The following is a 23,012-nucleotide window of genomic DNA, read 5'->3' as shown; positions in this document are numbered from 1 at the left end:
CTCTCATGGCATGAACTTTTTATTGTATCATAAGAAAGCACTTACTTTTAATTGGTACCCAAAATGGCCCCTATTGAGTTTGTTTCCATCCAACAATACTGTGAAATACATCATCTCTCTCCGGTACAATTGAAAGTTGGTATGTTTTTTCGAGATAAGGAAAAGTTCAAATGAAAATAATGACGTAGCCTAACGCTTATGTTTTTTAACGAGACAAGGGAGGTTGTTATTACACGGCTTGAAGTTGGTGCTCTTTAAAGAACCCGGATTGCAAAAGTAGAGACCAGATGGGCAAACATTACTAAGGACCATCCCATTCTCTGTTTTTTCAACAAGGCAAATTATGGCCAAATTCGGCACTCGATAAATTATACCTCTTTAAAATCCACCATTAAGTTTGAAAAAAAAAGGACAAAAGCCAACCGGGAGGGCTTCACTCGGGACGACAAAGATATATCATTTCATAATATTCCAAAAGATTTGGGAAAGATTTTATTTTGCTTTTTATAATTAAGTAGGCTTCTTCCCCCTCCCCCGCGCAAGGGCTAAAAAAGTGGAGCAAAACCCTGAAAGGTGGAACTTCATAAGTGATAACGAATATTTAAATTAAATTAGCAGCCCGTTCTGCCCAATCGATATGCAAGTCAGCCTTTGACAATGTCAGTGCGTTCCCCAACAGACAACTCTCCATACTTGATTACGTTATCTCTCCCTCCATATATTATAAATTGTATGTGGACTTGAGCAGGAGGAAACAGGCGGAAAAATCACCTTGGGTGAGAGATTCCGCGCTGTCCTCCTATTCTTTCTCTGTTTGAAAGACAAAGATAGACAGTGAATTATGGGGCTTCACGGTGATGAAGGTAGACACCATGTTAGGATATTAATTCTGGCTACTACTAGGTAGATAGGTATAGTAGCCTTCCGCGTCTGAGAAAAAATAAATGAGAGACTCGCTTTGGGGTCGGAAATCCCCAAACATTACCTCATTTAGGAAGAAAAGTTTCGAATGAGAATTGAGAAATAACATTTCGATACTGGCTATTACTAAGTAGGAAAGTATAGTAGCTCTCGACGCCTAAGGTGAGTATAATTTGCAAGTCAACATCTCCACCCTTGATTATATTATCCCTCCCTCCTATATTATAGTTTCCATAATTATAAAATGTACATTATAATTACATTTAGGGGAGTCCTCATCCATCCAGGAGATAAAACCCCCCTCAAAAATGCCAGAAAATAAAAAAAGCAGTGGGAACACGTGGCGCAAGCTTCGTTTCTTCGGGACCACGATCGTGGTACCAATAAGTATTTTCTCTCGTTGCTTTGCTTTTCATGTTTTATTAATCTACAAGAAAGAGTCAACCTTGTTGGAGTCATCGCGAGATAATATATACATTAGACACCTTCGTGGAAATTCCAGTAATTTTACGCCATGTGGCTCTTTTAAGGTGGTATCGGGGGTTTGCACGAGAATATTACCTAACATGATACGTACCGGTCCAAAGTGCCTCCCATTATCTCTGATTTGATGATCTTAACTATGTCCTGACGAGGGTGAGAATCGTTAAAGAGTAGAACAAGGAATTTGAGAATCGGTCCATTTCAAGTTTTAGGATATTTAATATTTTAGATTTGAAAAATTGGAGAACATGCCCTGGCGAGTATATGAGACCTATAACTTTGAACAAATCTTTGGATTTTTTCTTATTCTATATTTTGCGCGATCTTGCAACATTCCATGACGTCTAATAATAAGTGAGCAATTCGAAACTATTAGTCCGAGTTTCTATTTTCGGTAATATTCATGAGTTTGACTTTGACTTTGTTAATATTTTAGAATTTTGTATCTAAATGTGAATTGTGAAGTGTATCGTAGCAAATGACGATCATTAGAAATGATGATTCATTGCAATCTTTTAATTAAAAGAACAAGTGAAACCTAAGTAAACCTTGAACCTTGTGATAGGATAGTTATAGATTTTTGAGTATACATGGTAAAATCTAAATTCAAATAATTAAAGAACATGTTCTAACAAATAAGTTCTAGATTCCAAGTGAAATTTGGACAAAATCTTCCTAAGGTAAAAAATCATAAGCTATTGCTTCATTTGGCCTTTCGATTCAAAACATCACTATTTTTTTTTTTTTTGATACCAAGGATCCGCCCTAGCACCCCTGCTCATGGCTCTCATCGGACATCAGTCAGCGAAGACCAGCGACTATACCTCGAGGGGGATTAACACGAGACCCTACCGCATTTACACTAGTCGGGGTCACACGGCCCTCCGGTGATCAGTGGCATCGGCGATCTTGTTGAAGCTATTTGAATGACTATACCTTGGAGGAAGCTAACCTAATAATCTACCGCTAGGGCCCCCACTTAAATCACAATAGTAACGCGGGGATTCGAACTCTTGACTATGTCGAAGCAGGAGAGAATGAATACCACGCGACTGCCAACCGGTGGGTAACATCACCATTCTTTTATGCTTCAAGAAGTGGAAGATTCTAAATTCGATTTCGTTGCACGTAAAATTGTGTAATGTAGAATCACTCCATTTGGCGAGGCGAGAGATTCCTACTCTCAATGGAGATTTGTCTATTGCCGAATTAGCGCAAGACACTAAAAAAAGAAAATTGAGTAAAAATAGTCAAATGCCACGCCTTTGAATTCATAGCCATTTGTGTGACGTTAATTCAAATAATCCAAAATCCGTATTTATAAGAGAGCTTATTAATGGATCCCGATTTTTAAAATAAGAATCAAATGCAAATCGGGCGAATGCCATGATGCGGAGCTCGCTGCTAATCAGTCAATTAAGAACAAGTCCATATTTTTAACTTGCGCCGGGGGGGGGGGGAAAGGCAAATGACCCACGTGTGAATGGAGACAGCCACACGCGGCCGTAAAACAAATTATAATTTCCGACGTGTCAACCGCCTCAACGTTGGACCGCATCTTTCCCGTCGACACGTGGCAGCCTCTCCATCTCCCCACGAGTCTTCTGCCCCGACAGCGATACCTCGGTCAGACAAGATTTTTATTTTTTATTTTTTAAAAAAAAAAGGAAGAGAGAGGGGGAGAAAAATAGAGTCGGAAACACAAAAGCGATTTCAAAGAGATGGAAAAGGAACAGAACATCATAGTACCGTTGGGCCCGCCACCCTTCTCGAAAATGTCAACGTGGAGGCTCGGAGGCGCGACAAGTGTGGGCTCCTCGTGCTCCGGGCGGCCCACCATGTCAAAATGCCCCCACCACGTGTCGCGCCCTCCAGGCTTCGTGAGATGGTGTTCCGTCTCGCGGGCTCCGGGAAATTGACTGGGGAAGAAAGGGGTGGGAACGAGACGGGACTCGTTCGCGGAGGTGAGGTGAGGCGCCATGCTGCACACGTGTCGCCCCAGCGTCAGACCAGCCTGTGGCGGTCAGCCCGGTCAGCCCCCTGCCCGTCCCCTTTTGGGGCCTGCCCCCTGCCCCCTGGATTCTCAAGAGGATACCCAACACGACAAGCTCCTTCTCCCATCGCGAGCCTCTCGACTCGAAAACGCACGCATTTTACTCTCTCTCTCGCTCTCGCTCGCCTGAATTTCGATGTTTGATGTTCGTTTTTCATGGTTATTGGTGCGAGGCTGTGTGTAGTGGATCAGCCGAGGCGCTTTGATACGATCGGATTCGAAGTGAAGACGCGGCCGGAGGCTATGCGAACATGGTCGTGAATGATAGATTTCGTTCGTCCGAGGATGCTGAACGAAGAAGATGACGGTTCCCCGGCCAAATGCCGCGAGAGGCGTCGCCGGAGGATAGAGATGCGGCGGCTCGCCGCCCTCTCCGCCGCCGGGTCGTCGCCGCAACCTGGTCACGGCTCGGGGGACGGCCGCGTCGAGGGCCCCCGCGCCTCGGGAGCGAAGCGGATCCGCGCGTCGGACGGGAGCTGCATCCCTTCTTCCTCCTCCACATCGTCCGGCGACGATGCGGAGGCGCCGGTGGCGGCGCCGCAGCAGCAGCCGGACGTGGTTGCAGCGGCGACGTCGGTCGAGTGGTACGGGGTGATGTCGGTGTCTGGAAGGTCGCGCGAGATGGAGGACGCGATATGTGTGAGGACGGGGCTCTGCCGGCCGGAGCTAAGCCGGCGGCGACCGGTTCACTTCTTCGCCGTGTTCGACGGCCACGGAGGTCATCATGTACGTGGGATTTGATAAACGTAAAAATCATTTAGCTAAAGCGTGGAAAAGCCTGGTCGGACGATTTTCTATTAGTTGTTATTGAGTTTTATGCACGTGAAGCTGACGGGGAACAGCTAGTCGAGCGTCGAGCTGAATGATTTCTTGGAATTGAATAATTCATTTTTTTCCTTATGAAGGTTTCAAGATTATGTAGGGAGAAGATGCACGTGTTCTTGGAGGAGGAGTTGACGCGGCCGAGAGAGCAGCGACCGGCCGATGAAGACGATGCGTGGAGGGAGGTGATGCGGGCGAGTTTCCGGAGGATGGACGAGGCGACGATGAACACGTGCGCTTGCGGCAGCGTCGGGTCCCAGTGCGGCTGCCACGCCATGGAGGTGGCGATCGGAGGCTCGACCGCCGTGGCCGCCGTCCTGACGCCCGACCGGATCGTCGTCGCCAACTGCGGGGACTCGCGCGCCGTCCTGTGCCGGGGCGGGAAGGCCATTCCCCTCTCGCGCGATCACAAGGTTGGTTCCCCTTTCTCCTTTCGCTTTTTCCATGAACAGGGGACAGCTCAGCTTCCGAAAGGAGCAAATGGGAGCTAGCTTTTGGTTGGATAAGGGGCATTTTAGGGGGCCCCGGTCGGGGCAGAGGCAATTCATTGATGGATATGTGTCGTGTGAACCGCTCATTTCATCGAGCAGAGTCTTTAGAATTTAGAAGGAATCGACACGTGTTTCCGCTAGCGGTCGACAGATGTTGCAAGTTGCTTCTGTCGCGTTAGATGAGATTCTTGACGTGAGTATCATCTACCGCCGGCCCTTTGTTTTGGAGTTTGTCCAACTCATTCTCTGCCTACTGCCTTTCAATGAAATCTTCTTTTCGGCTGAAATGTGATGGCGGAGTGGAATGACACGATAGAGTGGAATTGATAAATTATAATCTGTGCTGTATGTTGGATTGTCATACACATGAATAAGGAGATGAGGAAATTAGGATTTATTCCCTTGCTTATTTTGGATAAAACGGAGTGCGGATGAGAGAGAGATGGATGTCGCAAAGGTCGATGACACCATGGCTCTAGTATTATCAATGCTTGTTTCGCTTGGAAATGCTATTCTACTATGCTTGGCTCGACCTTTATTGGAACTTGAGAAAGGAAATCAGATCCGGAACTTTCACTGACCGCCCTTCAGAAGACATGCCTTGCATTTGTTAATGAAATCTCAGCATGCTTAGGTTGGTCAATGTCTTACTATATGATTGTAGAAGATAGGTTGTGGATTGATTGTGTAGGTTCTGTTAATTCTTTCTTCAGGATCTGGAATGTAGCGGAATGGCTGTTCCAACAGTCCCCCAAATTGCTAAATACTGCTATTTCTCTTTGACTAAGTAGTGTAGGCAAAACATGGTAGTAAGCATATTATTGCATAGAAATAGTTCTTGCTTCGTTTGTAAGACTAGACTACCTCACAAATTCCTTTGTGAAAATAGGTGGTTTGCTGAGATATATTTTTCGCGCTATTATACTAATCATCTAGTCCTGAGTTTGGAACATTGACATGGAATCCATAATTGGAGGATTTTTTTTCAGTATTGCCACGTTCTTTAGAAAGGAAAGTCGCTATACTTTTGGTATGTAATGTATGACACATAATTATCTACTCTATGGGTTCATAAAATACTTCCCAGCAATCTGTCTCTTTGGTTAATCTCCTTTTTGGCCTCTCTGTCAAGAAAGTTAGCTATTTGTCTAGGCAAGAATGTTTTGTAGAGAATGACTGTTATGACTCTGCTCCTCCTCCTTACTTCCACATAGGAAATCCATGCCTTCTCATGTCATTAGAAGGCTGCAGTGAGAATGAGCTGATTTCAAGAAAAGTAGGCATTTTAGGGGCATGTCTGGCGTTAATGAATGATCTCACATATTAATTGGAGTATTACACTGTAACTCTTGAGGTCTAACGCTTTGAATCTTATTAACAACTGCATTATGTGATCTGGTTCAAGCAAGCCATTCTCTAGTTACTGAATTGCATCTAACAAGAAGTTATCTTCCAGCAGGCAAACCGACATCTACATTTTCTTTGCATATCTTCCAGTGATTTTCCTACTATGGCTAAGTGTACGGATGCCTTATTCTTGTGCTTACAGCCAGATAGACCGGATGAACTTGCAAGAATTGAAGCTGCTGGGGGACGGGTGATCCACGTGAATGGAGCTAGAGTTGAAGGGATTCTGGCTATGTCCCGAGCCATAGGTAAAAATCCTTGCAACATGAGCAATTCATTAGGCCTGTCTTAATTAATGGAGTTTATTTTGGGTGATTGCAGGCCCGAGCTGTTATGAAATGTTGAAAATTCTCACTTTTGCTTAAGATAGTATTGTTCACCAAAACGATTTATTCCCAGATAATCCACACTAGAGATTGCTATGTTGTGGGCAGGGACTTCTTCTACATGGTTATTGATACGTCACAAATATGGTCTTCAGAGTGAACCTTCTGGGCATAAGTTCCCTTAAGCATGCAAATTGCAAATCCGCATGGACCAGAACGAGAGAATGTAACTTCAATAGAGCATGCATTATGTGCTATTCTACACAAGGGTGGTCATCAAATGCTTTTAAAGGGAGCATGAGGCACCAACCGCTTAAGGTCCAAAAAATAAAAAAACTTGAAAGCTGTGCTTTGCTTTCCCAATTGAACCTGGCATAAATAAATTAAAAAGAAAAACAAAGAGTTAAAGAAAAGAAACAGCTACTGCCATTTTTTTACCTAGTAACTAGTTGCGTCACTGGTGGCTGATGATTTAATTTATTCTTTACAGATTTAAATGTCTGGTAAAAAGGTCGTCATTGCAGTACAGTTGAAGTCTATATCTATAGTTGTTTCTTCTGGAACTCTGCAGATGCAAAATACCAATTTTGCCTTCCCTTGGTTTTGGCATTGTCTGAACTGGTATCACCTACAGGGTTGATTCTTGTTGCTGAAACATGGGCTAGGTCTGGATATAAGCATTTGTCTGACTTTTGACGGATGGATTTTATGGATAGAAATAGTAGCGAGGTGCTCAATGGTTACCTGTAGAGCAAAACTCATTAGTGGTGCTAACTTTAATAAGGGTAAGTAGATGTTTGGGTTGCTGAGTGACTCCGAAGAGACTTTGTTTTCGACACTGTAGTCGCCTACATTAATTTTTCATTTGGCTTCTCTTTCACTTGTGGGATCCTTCGAGGACGAAAGGCACAAAGATGATCCTCTTGCTTAGGATACTCGTAACATTTGTCTGCTGCCATCTAACTTCTGTTGTAAGCTATAGAAAGTAATAGATGTCTCTTTACTGTGGCTTGAGGAGTAACTGATCATTAGAAACTTTTGGTGTTTCAGGAGATAAGTACTTAAAGCCAGTCGTAACATCAGAGCCTGAGATAACTTTTACAGCGAGACAAGCTGAAGACGATTGCTTGATTCTGGCAAGTGATGGCTTGTGGGACGTCCTGTCGAGCGAGTTGGCCTGTGAAGTGGCCTTCGAATGCCTTAGGGGGGAAGGAAGCCCTCCAGCTATGGACCTCAACTCTGGAGCAGGGGCTGAAGACAACGTGAACGGTGCCTTGTTTCCTTCGCGTAGCGTGTTGGCTGCTGCTCTCCTCACTCGCCTCGCTCTGGGCCGCAAGAGTTGGGATAACATCAGTGTCATTGTAGTCGATTTGAAGAAGAGCTGAGCTGAAAGAAAACCGTCAATGGAGAAGGTACATCATGTTGATGCGGCGAACTGTAAAGGTTCTCCTAATGAGAGCTTGGGCGCCCCCCCCCAATTCATTGAGGAAATAACTAAAATGGCCTTAGACTTGCAGAATGATTAGGTTGGCACGCCGGTATTGTTGATGTTCAATTCTGGTTGGGCTCAAGTTCTTTTTGTGGGACCTTGATTGGTTTGCATCACGATCAAGTGGAGGGACAAAGTACCCGCAATTGATTTTGGAGTGATTCCGAGGATGATCTGGGTTCAATGAGCACTTCATTTAGTGCACATCATCCCGTATGAGCAATTGGACGAACGATAAGATAATGATTCTGAGGATATGATCTGGGTTCAATGAACAATTCATTTAGTGCACATCATCCCGTGTGAGCAATTGCACGAACGACAAACGAGTAGAACAAAGAAAGAAACAGAACATTGAATCTACGCGGTTCGATGAATGTGACTTGTTTTACCAAGAAATAGCAACAGCAAAAATGATGACCCCACCTGAGTCATAATAAATCATGTTATACCACAAAAATGACGACTTCGCTCTAGTCATTTAAACGTTTTTAGTGCATCCACGTCTGTAATTACACTTGATAAGATATCCTGAGTTTAGTCTTTTCTCGATCTATACAATTCATCACAATTATTAGCTCGAGCGCTTGTCTCAGGAACTCGGATGCAATTCCTTTAGAAAAGTAGGAACTATGAACGGTGATGCTTCCTAAGGACACCAAACGAGGAGCCGCCAACTGAAGCACCAAAACTAATTTCCGTGTTTTCGTAGGAGGCTTTCAAACTTTCACGAATTTGCAACAGAAGTCCAAATAGGACTTTCTCGTTCGACACAAAATCGAATTTTCTCGCAAAAGGAATCCGAGTCGGCTACCGCAGCACTTTTGGATCGGGCTTTTTCAATGTTCACGGGCATATTTTTAACAACCTTCACTTTGACTTGACGCTTGGCCAAATTGCAACTCAACCACCATGAGTATCTTTTATGTGTGCAAGCCATGACAGGAACGTCAATTCCTCCCACACTTGTAGCCACCTTATAAGGACTGTAAAGCAAATTTTATGTATCACATATAAACCAAAACCACCATTGTGTCCATATTTTTATCAAGAGATCAAATAAACATTTTAATTTCGTTTGTTTTATGGAAAATTAATGATTTGGAAAGTATTTTTCTGAAAATAATTATTTGCATTACTTGAAATAATTAGTCAAAGAAAAAAGAATACAAGTCAGATACCATAGGACTTTTGGATCGGATTTTTGGTCACGAGCATATTTTTAACAACCTTCACTTTGACTTGACGCTTGGCCAAATCGTAACTCAACTACCATAAATATATTTTTAAGTGTGCAAGCCATGACAGGAATGTCAATTCCTCCCGCACTTTTAGCCACCTTATAAGGAAGTAAAACACAATTTTATATATCACATATAAACCAAAACCACCGTCGTGTACTTATTGTTATTAAGTGATCGGACACACACTTTAATTTCATTTTTTTTTTTTTGACTTGAAAGGTATTTATAAGATGACGTATAGGAACTTAGGGACATTTCTTAACATTTCGAAGATAGCTAAGAATATGAAAAAAATATTGGAGTGGGGAGTCTCCATATAATAGTTCACAATACTTTTTTTGGGAAGGTCCAAAATTTTTGTAATACAAGCTCACCCTCTAACAGTTTTATAAACTTTAGCCACGATAATGGGGGAATCATTTGACTTGTTTTGGAAACATCTATGGTTACATTCCATTCATATGCAATACATGGTTTCATTAACTTTGTTTGTTTCACGGAAAATTAATGATTTGTAAAGCATTTTCTTAAAAATAATTGCTTGCATTACTTAAAATAATTAATCAATAAAAAATATTTTCATTATGGACAAAAAATTATGTCTAAATATTTTCGTAAACTATTTTGTATCATCTTTTTGAAATTGTTGTCCAAATTATTCATTTCCCATTAAATAAATAGAGCTTTTGTGAAACACAATAGATACAACAATTGTTGGCTTAATAATCTCTACATCAATACACGCAGTGTCTACATCGATCACTACAATTGAAAGTTCCTAGTTGTAACTGCACCTCGAAGTGGGCATCCTCCGAATTTACATAGACATTGCTACAATCAATCCTACCCACAAATATTGGAGACCTGTGAAATGGAATTTCTCTATTGTCAACAAGCAGATTTAATTATGGACAAACAATCGATAGCCTTGCCCAAGTTGTGCATAATCTATGAATGTGCACTTTCTTGCGCTCTCACTAGGTTTACGATTCATCATTTGAAATTAACACTTCAAATATTCTAAAAAGAAATAATCAGCAATGTTACCTTACCATGCTTCCTTGGGAGACAAACATCCGATCGTAATTAATGGGTCTGTCATTGGGAAGCTTGTCGTACCAAGCGTATTTACCAGGAATTCCTTAACTATGCCAACACTAGAGAGTAGAGACATTATATGGATCTTCTTCAGTAGCATTATAACTTTGCAACCTGCTGTGTTCACTAGCACTAGTAGAGTGACTCATTATGCCCTCTTCTTTGTAGAATTTGTCGAATGGCTTGGGGACTCATGCTATTGTTAGATCGCACATACTTAATCATTTATCAATCTAGCTTTTGATCAAACCTATCAATTATCCAATCCTGATAACAAAACATTAACCTTGCGCTTCAACACAAACACCTAAGTCCTCCTTAAGTAATCGTCTACACTTGTTAGCGTAAATCTTGCATTTTTCTTTGAAGGAAATTGCAATGGTCAGTGAATATCTAAGTGAATGAACTCCACAAGCTCCATAATTTCTTGGAGAGCCGTACCGAATTGCACTTTCCATTGTTTGTGTAAATCATAACACTTGCATACATTTATTTTCTTGGTCATATAACTGCATAGCAGATGTCTTCACTCGAAAACTTCAGTCTACTTATACTGTCATAATTCAGACTTTTGAACAAATGCATCTTATGTGTCCATGGCGAAGAAGTCCTTCACTAAGCACTAAGCACCCTTCGAAGCTCATACAAGCCATGGTACTAGATTCCTTTCATTATCACTAAGCACCTAAAAAGACCTTAAGAAATCCACATTCTAAAGCATATTGATACCCAACGAAATCCGAAATATTTAAGGAAATCGATTTTTCTGCAATTCTGGAATATCCCTTAATTAGTCATTGTCCTCACAATACCATCATTCATTGTGAAGTAGTTATGAGATATATTCTTGCCTCCATTTGATGAGAAAAGTAAAAGTTCTCAGGGAGAAAATGATTTTATTTGATCGTTGAACATTGTTAATGTAGAGAACAGAATAATCGAGGGTGTTTATCTGCTTGAATGACGAGTTATTGGTTTCAGTTTTAAGGGATTAACCAAATCAATAAATAAATTTGTCTTCCCGTCTCAGGTTGGAAGATTTTTCTCATATGAATAGATTTTATTTGATCGAATTTAATTCTAATTATTTCGTGCCAAAGCAGAAATATCCATGTAGATTGTCTTTATTAGGTAAAACTAGGTTGATATTTAACTAGGAACTCATAGAGACGTGGAAGTATGCAACATTAATATTTATAATTTTTTTTTTGGATTAATGGAAAGAGGAAAGTTTTAGGTTCTATTTGTTACATGGAAATAAATAATTTCAAAAATATTTTCTAAGAAATATTGCTTGTATTATTTAAAATAGTTAATCAATGAAAAAGCTATTATGATTAACAATGTATATTTAGATATTTTTATGAATAGTAAAAATATTTTTCGTTCGTTCATTTTTGTAAACGATTCAAATGATTAGTTCTTGATAAATATTATTCAAATTATCGATGTTTTTTTTTTTTTTTTTTTTTTTACATTAAAAAGTTGACATGTATTATAGATAGATTTATCAATATATTGAAGGTTAAAAAGAAAGAACAGAAGAAAGATGCGTCCAAGCCATGTGCTTGATTCCCACAGCTGTAATTCCTAGATCATTTGCCATTATAAAAAGACTTTTGACTGAAGCGTATCTTTCACGGGGCTTCAATTATTGACATCCCTTTAGTGGAAAAATAGGGTCTTCGTCGTGCTTGGCGTGACTCACGAGGGTGACCCATGCCCCCATGACCATCAGCCTTCAATTCCATTTCCCATCGTATGGGAAAAGTCATCCGCTTCTTCAGTGGCATCGAAGGAAGATGTTCACCTTCTTCCCGTTTAAATTCTTTCAGTTTACCTCGTTACGAAGGTCCGAATTTTCTCCTTCACGGGCACAACTTCCCATTTAAAAAAATAAATAAATTATGATGACTCGAGGTTCTATCACTTGATTTTATATTATAAAATAAGGCAAATGATATAAATGGTTTCTGAATTTTGGTTCAAGTATGCAATATCGTCTCTTAATGTTTGATTTATTCAATACCACCATTGATTTATTGGTAATGTTCGATCTAATTATTAAATTATATGAAAATATTTATTGTTATTCTTCCATTAATTCAAGTTTGGAATTTGCCGTGTGGCTTTCAATCATTAAGTTTGAACAATGGACGGAAAAAAAGAGTTACACGTGGATTGTCCACATAAAATATTTATCCTAAATTAGGAAAGAAATTTCCATGTGAAATATTTTAAGTTCCCAATTTGTTTCTTTGCTTTTTCTAAAATAGATGGATAAAAGAATGGATATGTTAACTTGTCACTTTAAAAATCAAACTCAATATATAATAATTTCCGTTAATAAATAATATATGATTTGTCATTTAGGCAAATAGAAATGCTATATTGAAAAATTAAAATTCAAGGATGATATTTAATATCGAATTATTAGGAATTTGGGGACAATATTAGATATTGAATCAAAATTTAAGAATTGTTTATCTTATTTTCTCTTGCAAAATATTATTAGAAATACAGTGCTGAAAATCTTTGCAAAGACTTTGTGGGTTGAGAACTTTGTAGCAAAGAAAAAACCCCATTCGATTTGACATAGTGTTAAGGTCCCACTTAGTTGGAATGACACGAGAAAATTTTGAGAAATGTCTCCCATATTAGTTGGAAGGCAGCATTGTCCAATTTTTTTTTTTAATTAAAAAAGAAGAAGCAAATCACATCATCAATAATTACCGCATTAAGATGGTTCTGTTCATCATAACAGCTCATTTACTGTCTTAATGGCACATATATTGACTATATTATATCTTATCAATAGTCTGGGAAAACCATGTGACTTTAGCACTTAAGTCTATTGCCTTTAGTATCTATTATTAGCGTGAAGCTTCTAGATATAAGAGGTGGAATAACAATGTGAACTGTCCTATTGGCTATTAATGTTTCCTCACTTTTGGACTTGTAATCTCGATAGTCATGAACTTTATGGTGCACATGTTGATATTCATACTGGATCGAGACACATCTCCATTAATTAGCATGTGGGAATGATGGTCCCTTAAATGTGAAGTCATATGTCAGGCCATGCTTTCGTACAAATGTACAGTGCCCATATGAAAAAGAAAGCTCTAGATAACATTCTTGTTTAATTTAATTTGGAGTCCATTCAGAGGTCCCGACAATAACGCAATTCCGCACTATTCAATTCTGCTTGCCCTTTTGCCAATGAAGGAAAGAGACTAGAAGACGAAGCATCTTAGGCCCATAATCACATACCCTAACAAACATATCTCCGTCAATAATACTTACTTAAGTATTTAAAAAGCCTCTGCATAATGTCCCCTTTACACAGTAGCAATGAGCTGTTCTTCCAACCCCCACCAACAACACGATCCCTGAAGATCTTATCCTGGGACGCTCTTTCATGGAAAGTAGCAGTTCCATTTTTAAAGTGGTGAGGAACCGCCGACGGAAGTTCTCCGTCACTAACTACCATGAGAGGGCCGGCCAAGATGGCGATCACGGCGATAGGAAGAAAAAGCATAGAGAGGTTGAGAGGCAAAGACGGCAAGAAATGGCTTCGCTTTGCGCAAGCCTTCGATCCAAATTGCCCCTCGAATTCATCAAGGTGAAAGACCTAATTACCTTTCGAGTCTTTGCTCTCTTCTTCTGTGCCTGCGCAAGCGTGAGTGTGCTTAATTAAGTGATGATAAAAAGAGGCGAGACAATACACAAGAATGTGATTTAGGGTTTTGTTTTACTCCTTTTTTTTTTTACTTTTTTTCAGGGGAAGCGTTCGACGTCAGATCACATGAACGAGGCCGTGAATTACATCAAACACCTGCAGGCGAAAATTGGAGAGCTGGGCTTCAAGAGGGACGAGCTCAAGAGCATTCATAGTTTGGCTGCCCTCGGCTCTCCTAGCTCCAATTCTTCATGCCTGACCACGTTTACAGTCAATTCATGCTGCGAGATTGTGGAAATCGTGATCAGCCAAAGCATCAGGGAAAAGGATTTTCTGTTATCTACTGTACTAGATCTACTGCTTCAACGAGGACTTGATGTCGTTAGCTGTTTTTCCAGTCAAGCGTATGACAAGATAGTCCACACAATCCGCTGCGAGCTGGTAAGTAACCTAAGTAATATTTATTCTAAATATGCAGGTTTACAAAGTTCTTGTCAGTCATTTATATTTCTTTTGAATATTTTCCGGGTTAAGCCATTTATACAACATGATTTGTAGGCCTATGGGAACGGAAGTTTCGATTTAACTCACTTGAAGGGGGAACTCAAGGAACTGCTCATTCGAAAGTGGAACTCGTGATTGCAATTCCCAAGTAATCTAACATGTGACTACCAAAACTCTTGTAATCCTATAGAAGGTTTGTGATCCTCATGGAAATTATTTCTCTAGAGCAACGCAACTGGAAGGATGAGGTCTCCTGCTTGTTTTTAACTCATTTCTGACATCGGAAGAGGTATGAGATTTTCGTTGTAGTAGCTTTGCCTGTTGGAAATTTGCAAAATAGAACCTTCCACGCAAAAAAGAACAGGAAGAATCATGGCTAAAACAAACAAATCACGATGACTGATGAGCTTCTTGGTAGAAAGCGAACGGCATGAATTTTCCTAGCTAACTGGAATGCACTGCTTGTAAGTTGTGGGTAGTTGAAATTTTCATTATGTTTGTCTTTGCACAATCTACCAAAGAGCTCTTATGCTTTCCCCAAGATCTCCAACTCAGTTTCTGTGTGAAATCATGCATTTCAGTGGGCCAAAGTGAGGATGCTATAGGGTTGACTTCTAACCAAAATTAGATAAAAAAAAATTGACTATCTACATGCACCTGTTGAGTTGTATTGAACTCAATCTCTTGGACAGGGGAGTTGTTGGCCCCATTGGAAGTTGGATCCAGAAACAGGGACGCCAGCAATTCGATCTCTGTATAACTCGATACTTTTCTACTTAGATAATGGTTAACTAATTATTCTTTTGCTATAGTTGATATGAAATAGTGTTCTCGTTTTTTTGTGAGATTTAGCAAGTTTGCGAGACTCTTCTGTGGCTCGCATCATGCATTGATAAGCAAGAATGTTTTATCAAGATGATGCTTCTAAACCAGGGAGATGATGCTCTATTTACACTTAATTGTATTCATTCACAGCGTGGCCAGTCTTTCATTTTATATTCCCTCTTTTTCTCCATATTTACAGGCAATATCAATTGCACATAGCAAAATAAGGGAATCATTTATTGCATTGTGGTAATAAATTTCAATTGCACATAACTCATAGTTTGAGTACCACTCGCAGAAGATTCAAATTCATTGCCCCATGATAGCAAGCTGTTCAAAGAAAGTAGAATATTTGAAAACTCGTTTGTTCTTTTCTTCAAAATATTGTGTGCAACGAAAAGCTGGCATAGTGAAAGATGAACCATCTTGAACAGGCCGGATTATTTTCATGTTTGGAAGTAGAATCTAACTATAATCGTTTTCAGAAAGAAATGATGTTGCGGACTGTTGTCAAATGTCGAATAGATCTCACTAGCTTACGTTCCATCACATCTTATAGTAAACTAATTTTGGTACATCTAGCATTCCTCACAGGATCTATCCCTTCTTTTATGTCACACTTGTTATCCAGCTTTCGAATACATGTAACATTAATCATTTGATTATGCTTTACTTTGCTCACGAATTGAACCACTTTCAGTTGTGTAGCTTACTCTATAGAATGGAAAATGCCTCCACGGTTTTGTTCTCTATTGTTTGATGTCTTTAGTCTTTAGGAGCAAATGCACAATGCGCCTGGTTTAGTTGTTTTCATTCGTGCAGAATCCATCCTTAACATGTCTCCCTGTGCAAACGATATATTGCGCGGCTATTACCATGTTTCCCCACGTTTTTTCTTCTTTTTCACCAAATGAGGAGAAATAATGAGTAAAAGCACTTTACTCGAGTGTTCTTTCCATATGATATTGACTTTGATTGAAAGAGAACGCTCTTTATCGTGATTAGCAAAAGAGTACATGTTGATGCGTGTGAACATAGTGAGTTAAAGTTTTGAAGGTATAAACGCATGTGATGATTGGGGTTTTGAATTATTTGAGGGGAATGAGATCAAATAATTATAAGATGAGTAAGATTCATAATATTCAACTGTAGATTGTGAGAGACTGATCCTGAGATTGTTTGACAGTTAGTTTGATAATTTTAAATGAGAGTTCTGTACAAGATTAGATATAAATTTATGTTAATGACAAGGATGAGCTTCTATGGAAAGTTTTCCCACAATAAGGTCAAGGTTACAAAGCACCTTTGAGTTTTTCCCTTTTATTTATAGAAAGATTAGCCACGCCTTACAATATGTTGAGAAAACAAAGACAAGATGTATCAGACGATGTTCAAACACTTACATGTGACGTTATTAAATGAAAGAAACATGTTGAAACATTTTTGAGATTTCATTGACAATGCAGGTTTCCATGGAAGGGATATAAATTTTTACTCAGATATCAAATAACCGATGGTATAAATCTTTTTAGAGTGAGTCCAAGTTGGAAATTTCTATGCCAATGACTGATGTGAACGCCAATAAATTGAATAAAATGACACACTTATCGGAAATATTATAATTTCCACTTGTTACATTGCTGCTAGATGCTCTCAACTCCAAAAACACAAGTTATCCAACGATGAATTTGTGAATATATTGGTTATGTATTTGGAATCGAGTCTATTTCAGGATAAAGGTCTCCAAAACTAAGCTTTTATATAAAGTGGTGTTGTGTAGAAAAAATCACATGTCGGAACATTAGGAACTATGTGATCACCTAATCAAGAGTTGGAAAGTGAAATCAGTTTGATTAGTGTTGTATATATGACAGCTAAAGTGAAATCGGTTTGATTAGTGTAGAAGATATGACAGCTAAGGAAATCAATGGGATTTGAAGAAGATATGACAACTAGGGTTCCCTTTCTCTCCTTAGAAGAAGCATCTTGTAGTATTGAAAACAAAAGCTGCGATAAATTAATAATGGAGCAGGCTGCCTCCCCGCCCTACCTAAATGGCTCTCGCACAAGTTTTTTTTACCAAATGATGGGAAATCAGTGAACAAACTGTTAAAATTGAATTTGATTCTGTTTTTTAGCTATCGCAACAGAATAGGGTCAGATATACTCAATAGTACTAAGTTAGTACAATGATAAAAATTGACTTAAAATATCACTTGAAACCAATGCGTAATGGATGTGATTGGGTGCATCTGCACTACGATAATTTTTTTTATATTAAAGACAAAGGACGATGTTATATATTCCCTTAATTAAAACGTAGCCTGTAAAATAATAAATTAGTTTCATTGAGCTCTTACACATGCGAGTATCAACATAGTATATAAGTACACACTAGTATTCTATTGAATAAATTGCCCTACTTTTATTACGTGATGGCTTGAGTGGTCTAATCATGGAGTATAATTAAATATATACAATGATTACAAACCAAATGAAGTCCTGGCCACCCCTTCCACATGTCTAAAGAAAAATCCGTGGTCCAATTTCCATTGTATTAAAAAATATGAACATTATCTGTCAACTGGTACTGTTGTTGTTGTTATTATTATTATTATTATTTTATTTTATATCACGGATTTACACACGTTTGTCCTAATTTCTTCAATTCTTGGACCTTCCCGTTGAGCGTAGGGTATTAGGTGAGTCAGCATTAGGGAATGCAGTATTAACTTATTAAGGAGGGAAATCTTAAGATATATAGCCCATATATATAAGTTTGTTGACATAGACACTATAGTAAAAGATCTCGGACCTAACAAAGCGGTCATAGTTGATTGACTAGTTATGTAGTAAGCAGCTGAAGGGGGTGAAAACTCTTACTCTTAAGGCCTTAAGCACTTTATCCAACCCAAATCCGACGGTCCTAGCAAAATCAGATGATGAAGCTTAGTTCCACCAAACGTGAGCAAGCCCACAATTGCAACACTAATAGTAGGAAAACTGTCAAAAAAGTTATGAATATATTTACAGTAACTAATTCATTTTTAAATATTCAATTGTATTGATTTAATCTTAAATCCTTTAATAACTTGTCAAAGTAATTTTTGCCGAGTAATTTTCTGGCTAATTTTGATAGAAAATTGTTAATGTGGATAATTTTTGCAAATGTTATATTTGTATTTTCTTTCTTTTTTTGGCGACCCTATCAGCCTTCACAGTTAAAATAAAAAGAAAAAAAAGAAATTGAAAGGTGTATGACTTAATTGATAGCTATACAATAAGTTTAGGATTTTGACTAATGTAATTCTAAATCCTTTTGACAATCTTTTAATGTAGTCCGTGCGGGCTAATCTAGATAGAGAAATTCTGATGTGGAGCTCCAATTAATGTTGGTCATTTTACATTACATGACCGACGTTTATGTAAACATTGACTTTTGAAATAATGCCTTTTTCCACTACGGAAACAAATTTAACTAAAAAATAAATAAATTGGAGCCCCCAACCGATGTCATCCAATGATGTCACGCTCAAGCCAAGTCCTTCCGTGAAATCGACCATAAATGACTCCTCCATTTCGTCCGATGTATTTGTTTGTCGCAATCCCAGATTTGCCCATCCAAATTGTGAAGATTCAATACGCTCATAACCTAATTGATACCCGATTCGACCTTGAGGTTTTGCAGTGAACAGAACAAAGTGTCGTGGCCCTGATTTTCTTACCACTCGAGCTGGTGCACAAAATAACATGAATTTCTGACAAGTACAAAATGATTATAAAAGGTAAATGAACGAGAAAATGTCAATGCACTATCTTTTCTATTATGATATGCTGATGAAAACCACCACACAATGTTGCATAAAATTATTCACTCAAATGCAAGCAAAAGACATAATAATTTCTGAGGCACATTATTACAAACTTGACTAACGGGGTATCCTGAGTTATAGGGCATCTCGACACCTCGACTAATGAGATACCCGACTAAGAGGGCATCATGACATCGTCACCACTAATATATAAGAGGCTGAATTATAACATGGTAGTTTCCATATATATTCAAGTAGCAGCAAGTGTAGATAGTGTCACCATAGTCTTGTGGTATTTATTGTATCAACACAGGAACCAACACCCATTCATTATCTCTTGCACACCTACTCTCAAAAATCAACATTCAACGTAGCATTATTTTATGCAGTTCATTACAAGAAATGCCACGTATTTTTTTATCAGTCATGTTCATAAATAATAACGCAATAATTTCTTATTTTTCGTATAAACAATGGCAATTAAATATATATGTACCTATCAACACATAAACTTTCATCCTCTTTTCACCATGTCATCATCATTCAATAGAGTAACTTAGCAAATTTATAGATTATTGGGATGAATTATCCATAATTGTAAAATTTAAGTAACTCTTAAATTTTTCATTTCTAAGAAATAAGAATATTAATTTATATTCTTGTTAAGAATGACCATTTTGGACAATTAATTGGTAACTAAATCAGAAAATCGGCAAGTTAATCAATTAGCCAACACTCAGTCAAAATTGACATGTTGGTTAGTTTTAGCCAACACTCAGTCAAAATTGACATGTTGGTTAGTTTTTACACTTACTTTTTTTTTTTTTAAACACTCAAACTCGGCTTTTGTTCCCTGAACAAAAAGAAACAAAACAAAAACACAAATATTGGTCATTTTTAACACTTAGTTTTACACTCGGTGTCAAAATTGGCATCTTGGTCAGTTTTAGCACTTAGTCTCAAAATCGATAACTTAGATAGTTTTAAAAGAAATAAAAAAATTATCCAAATTTACCAAACATGTTTCTTAGTCTCAAAATCAACATCTTGATCAATGTTTATCACTTGTCACGCTCGTTTAAGTTTAGAATATTGGTTACGTGAAAGAAAGTTTTGAAGAATTGGTATAAGTGGAGACTTTAGGATTTTTGTGGTAGAGAGAAAGTATTTTTGGTCACACTCGTACAATTTTGGGGGTTTGATGATATAAAAAAAATTGAAATATCGATATTGCACCGATTATAATTTAAGGTTGTTTTTTGTGGTATTCTCTCTTACCAATAGCCTAGGGAATAGGATTTCATTGGATGGCATCTATAGTTAGTGGTGAAGTAACCTTGTGAGCCGACCTATTATTGTTTCCTCACTTTTTGGACTTGTAATCTTGATGGTCAAGAATTTAGCATAAATGATGAAATTCATACGGGATAGAGACAAAATTTTCTTAATTAGCCCGTGGGAATGATGGTCGCTCAAATGTGAATTCAGACGTTAGGCCTTACTTTCGTACAAATGTACAGTGGCCACAAGAAAAAGGAAACCCTATATAACATTCTTAATTAAGAGTCCATATAAAGGTCCTCCCAATAATGCAATGCCCCATTATTTAATTCAGCTTGCCCTTTGCCAATGAAGGAAAAGACGTGTAAACGAAGCATCTTAGGCCCATAATCACATACCCTAACAAACATATCTCCATCTATTATACTTAATTAAGTACTTAAGCTGTTCCATCTAGAATTCAGGTGCCCTTTACACAGTTGCCATGAGCTGTTCTTTCGACACTCACCAGAAACACAAGATCCCCAAAGATCTTTTCCTGGCGCACTTATATGGAAACTAGTAGTGCCATTTTTAAAGTGGTGGAGGACCAACGACGAAGGTTCTCTGTCACTAACTACAACAAGAGGACCGGTGAAGATGATGACCATGGCGGTAGGAAGAAAAAGCATAGAGAGATCGAGAGGCAAAGACGGCAAGAATTGGCCTCGCTTTTCACGAGTCTTAGATCCAAACTGCCCCTCGAATTCATCAAGGTGAGAAACCTAATAAAGCTTTCGAGTCTTTGCTCTTCGTCTTCTTTTACTGCGCAACTGTGAGTGTGCTTATGTGATGATGAAAAGAGGCACGATATTTCATGACGATGTAATTTAGGGTTTTGTTTCATTGGTTTTTTTAGGGAAAGCGTTCTATGTCAGATTACATGAATGAGGCCGTAAATTACATCAAACACCTGCAGACGAAGATCAGAGAGCTGAGCTTCAAGAGAGACGAGCTCAAAAGCATTCATAGTTTGGCTAACCTTGACTCTCCTAGCTCCGATTCTTCAGGCTTGACCCTATTTACGGTCAATTCATGCTGCGAGAGTGTGGAAATTGTGATCAGCCGAAGCATCAGGGAAAAGGATTTGCTGTTATCTACTGTACTAGAGCTACTGCTTCAACACGGACTTGATGTTGTTAGCTGTTTTTCCTGTCAAGTCAATGATAGGGTAATACACACAATCCACTGCGAACTGGTAAGTAACCTAAGTAATATTTATTTTAGATGTGCAGATTCACATGGTTATTGTCAATCTCTTTATATCTCTTTTGCATTTTTTTGGGCTGAGCCATTTATTCAATATGATTTGTAGGCTGATGGAAATGGAATTATCAATTTAACTTTGTTGGAGGGGGAACTCAACGAACTGCTTATTCCAGCATTGAACCCTTGATTGCAATTTGCTAGTAAATTAACATATGAGTACCAACTGTTGGTAATACTAAAGAGGATTTGTGACCCTTATGGAAAGATGAGGCCTGGTGCTTGGTTTGAACTCAGTTTCTGATATTGGAAGAGGTTTGAGAACTGATTGTTGTAGTTTTTGCATACCGGAAATATTGTAAAATAGTGCGTTCCATGCAAAAAGGAAAAAGAAACGTATTGCGACAACTGATGAGCTTCTTTGTAGAAAGCAAACAGCAAGAAGTTTCCTAGCTAATCGGTATGTCCTGCTTGTAAGTTGTGTGTAATTGATTTTTATATATAATATGTTTGTCCTTGCACAATCTACCAAGAGCTTTCATGCTTTCCCAGTGCATTTCAATGGGCCAAAGAGAGGAGGCTATAAGGTCGATTTCTTACAAAAAATAGGTAAAATAATTTGACTTTCTATATGCATTTGTTGAGTAGAACTGAACTCAATTTCTTGGACAGGGGTGTTATTGTTGGAAAAATATGTCTTCGAAATGGGTTGAACAATGAAATCGGATCGAGTAAAAACAACTCGGACTTTGAGGCGTGATATCACTTTCTTTAAGGATTTATTTGCCCCACAACGTTGCTAATGGTCACCGCAAAAATCCTCCAGGATACAACAAAGTCTCGATGAGAATACTAAATAGCAATTCTAGTATTTCTCCATGGTCTCTCTAAGAAACAATCGAAAAATTGGCTGCTGTTTTTTCAGAAAGATGACTCGAAAATGACAACTCTATTTCTTTCCGAAAATGACAAGTATATATATGAAACAAAAGATGTGCAACTCTTCGTGAAAATTGCGAACAAACACGTCTTTAGAAAATCGTTCGGATAAACCAATGCGACTCTTCGGAAGAAGTCGAAAAATGAACAAATGCAATCCTTCGGATAAATTAAAACCGAATAAGTAATCTTCCAAAGGTTGTCTTGAAAAGACACAAATAAAATTCGGAATAATTTTTTTTTAAATAGAATTTCGAATTTTCATTTATATTTCATTTCCGAAATTCTCAAATTAAAAAGGCAACCTTTGAACTAAAATATAAAATAAAATAAAATAAAATAAAAAATAAATAAAAAGCAAGGGATTAATGCTAATTAAACCGCGGAGTG

The 23,012-nt window shown here is 38.4% G+C and overlaps 3 protein-coding genes across 4 annotated transcripts; all 3 read left to right on the top strand.

The window, feature by feature from the left end:
* The first annotated feature begins 3,484 nt into the window (after nucleotides 1–3,484).
* LOC104449393 (probable protein phosphatase 2C 75) lies at nucleotides 3,485–8,196 on the top strand. Its single transcript, XM_010063532.3, has 4 exons — nucleotides 3,485–4,183; nucleotides 4,363–4,692; nucleotides 6,320–6,425; nucleotides 7,554–8,196. The coding sequence occupies exons 1-4, from the start codon at nucleotides 3,719–3,721 to the stop codon at nucleotides 7,886–7,888; spliced, it is 1,236 nt and encodes a 411-aa protein (XP_010061834.2). The 5' UTR covers nucleotides 3,485–3,718; the 3' UTR covers nucleotides 7,889–8,196.
* Nucleotides 8,197–13,663: 5,467 nt separating this feature from the next.
* On the top strand, nucleotides 13,664–15,022 carry LOC104449385 (transcription factor bHLH36). 2 transcript variants are annotated; one of them, XM_039307913.1, is made up of 4 exons: nucleotides 13,664–13,959; nucleotides 14,119–14,457; nucleotides 14,575–14,668; nucleotides 14,746–15,022. In XM_039307913.1, the coding sequence occupies exons 1-3, from the start codon at nucleotides 13,756–13,758 to the stop codon at nucleotides 14,653–14,655; spliced, it is 624 nt and encodes a 207-aa protein (XP_039163847.1). In that variant the 5' UTR covers nucleotides 13,664–13,755; the 3' UTR covers nucleotides 14,656–14,668; nucleotides 14,746–15,022. The 2 variants fall into 2 exon arrangements, with proteins under 2 accessions (XP_039163847.1, XP_010061822.2); XM_010063520.3 differs by having other exon boundaries at nucleotides 13,665–13,959; nucleotides 14,575–15,022.
* A 5,848-nt stretch (nucleotides 15,023–20,870) lies between these two features.
* Nucleotides 20,871–22,350, top strand: LOC104449368 (transcription factor bHLH36-like). The gene is made up of 3 exons (XM_039302665.1): nucleotides 20,871–21,193; nucleotides 21,337–21,675; nucleotides 21,793–22,350. The coding sequence occupies exons 1-3, from the start codon at nucleotides 20,990–20,992 to the stop codon at nucleotides 21,871–21,873; spliced, it is 624 nt and encodes a 207-aa protein (XP_039158599.1). The 5' UTR covers nucleotides 20,871–20,989; the 3' UTR covers nucleotides 21,874–22,350.
* The last annotated feature ends 662 nt before the right edge of the window (nucleotides 22,351–23,012 follow it).

This window comes from Eucalyptus grandis, chromosome 1 (genome assembly GCF_016545825.1).
Source record: "Eucalyptus grandis isolate ANBG69807.140 chromosome 1, ASM1654582v1, whole genome shotgun sequence".
Lineage (NCBI taxonomy): Eukaryota > Viridiplantae > Streptophyta > Magnoliopsida > Myrtales > Myrtaceae > Eucalyptus > Eucalyptus grandis.
Note: the sequence above shows the minus strand (reverse complement) of the source record. Positions and strands in the feature narration are given on the sequence as shown.

Excerpts from the sequence above, each read along its gene's own strand:
- LOC104449393 (XM_010063532.3), top strand. The coding sequence starts at position 3,719 with ATGATAGATTTCGTTCGTCCGAGGATGCTGAACGAAGAAGATGACGGT. Across the intron at positions 4,184-4,362 it reads ACGGCCACGGAGGTCATCAT|GTTTCAAGATTATGTAGGGA; the intron begins GTACGTGGGATT and ends TTCCTTATGAAG. Across the intron at positions 6,426-7,553 it reads GGCTATGTCCCGAGCCATAG|GAGATAAGTACTTAAAGCCA; the intron begins GTAAAAATCCTT and ends TTGGTGTTTCAG.
- LOC104449385 (XM_039307913.1), top strand. The coding sequence starts at position 13,756 with ATGGAAAGTAGCAGTTCCATTTTTAAAGTGGTGAGGAACCGCCGACGG. Across the intron at positions 13,960-14,118 it reads TGCCCCTCGAATTCATCAAG|GGGAAGCGTTCGACGTCAGA; the intron begins GTGAAAGACCTA and ends ACTTTTTTTCAG. Across the intron at positions 14,458-14,574 it reads ACACAATCCGCTGCGAGCTG|GCCTATGGGAACGGAAGTTT; the intron begins GTAAGTAACCTA and ends CATGATTTGTAG.
- LOC104449368 (XM_039302665.1), top strand. The coding sequence starts at position 20,990 with ATGGAAACTAGTAGTGCCATTTTTAAAGTGGTGGAGGACCAACGACGA. Across the intron at positions 21,194-21,336 it reads TGCCCCTCGAATTCATCAAG|GGAAAGCGTTCTATGTCAGA; the intron begins GTGAGAAACCTA and ends TGGTTTTTTTAG. Across the intron at positions 21,676-21,792 it reads ACACAATCCACTGCGAACTG|GCTGATGGAAATGGAATTAT; the intron begins GTAAGTAACCTA and ends TATGATTTGTAG.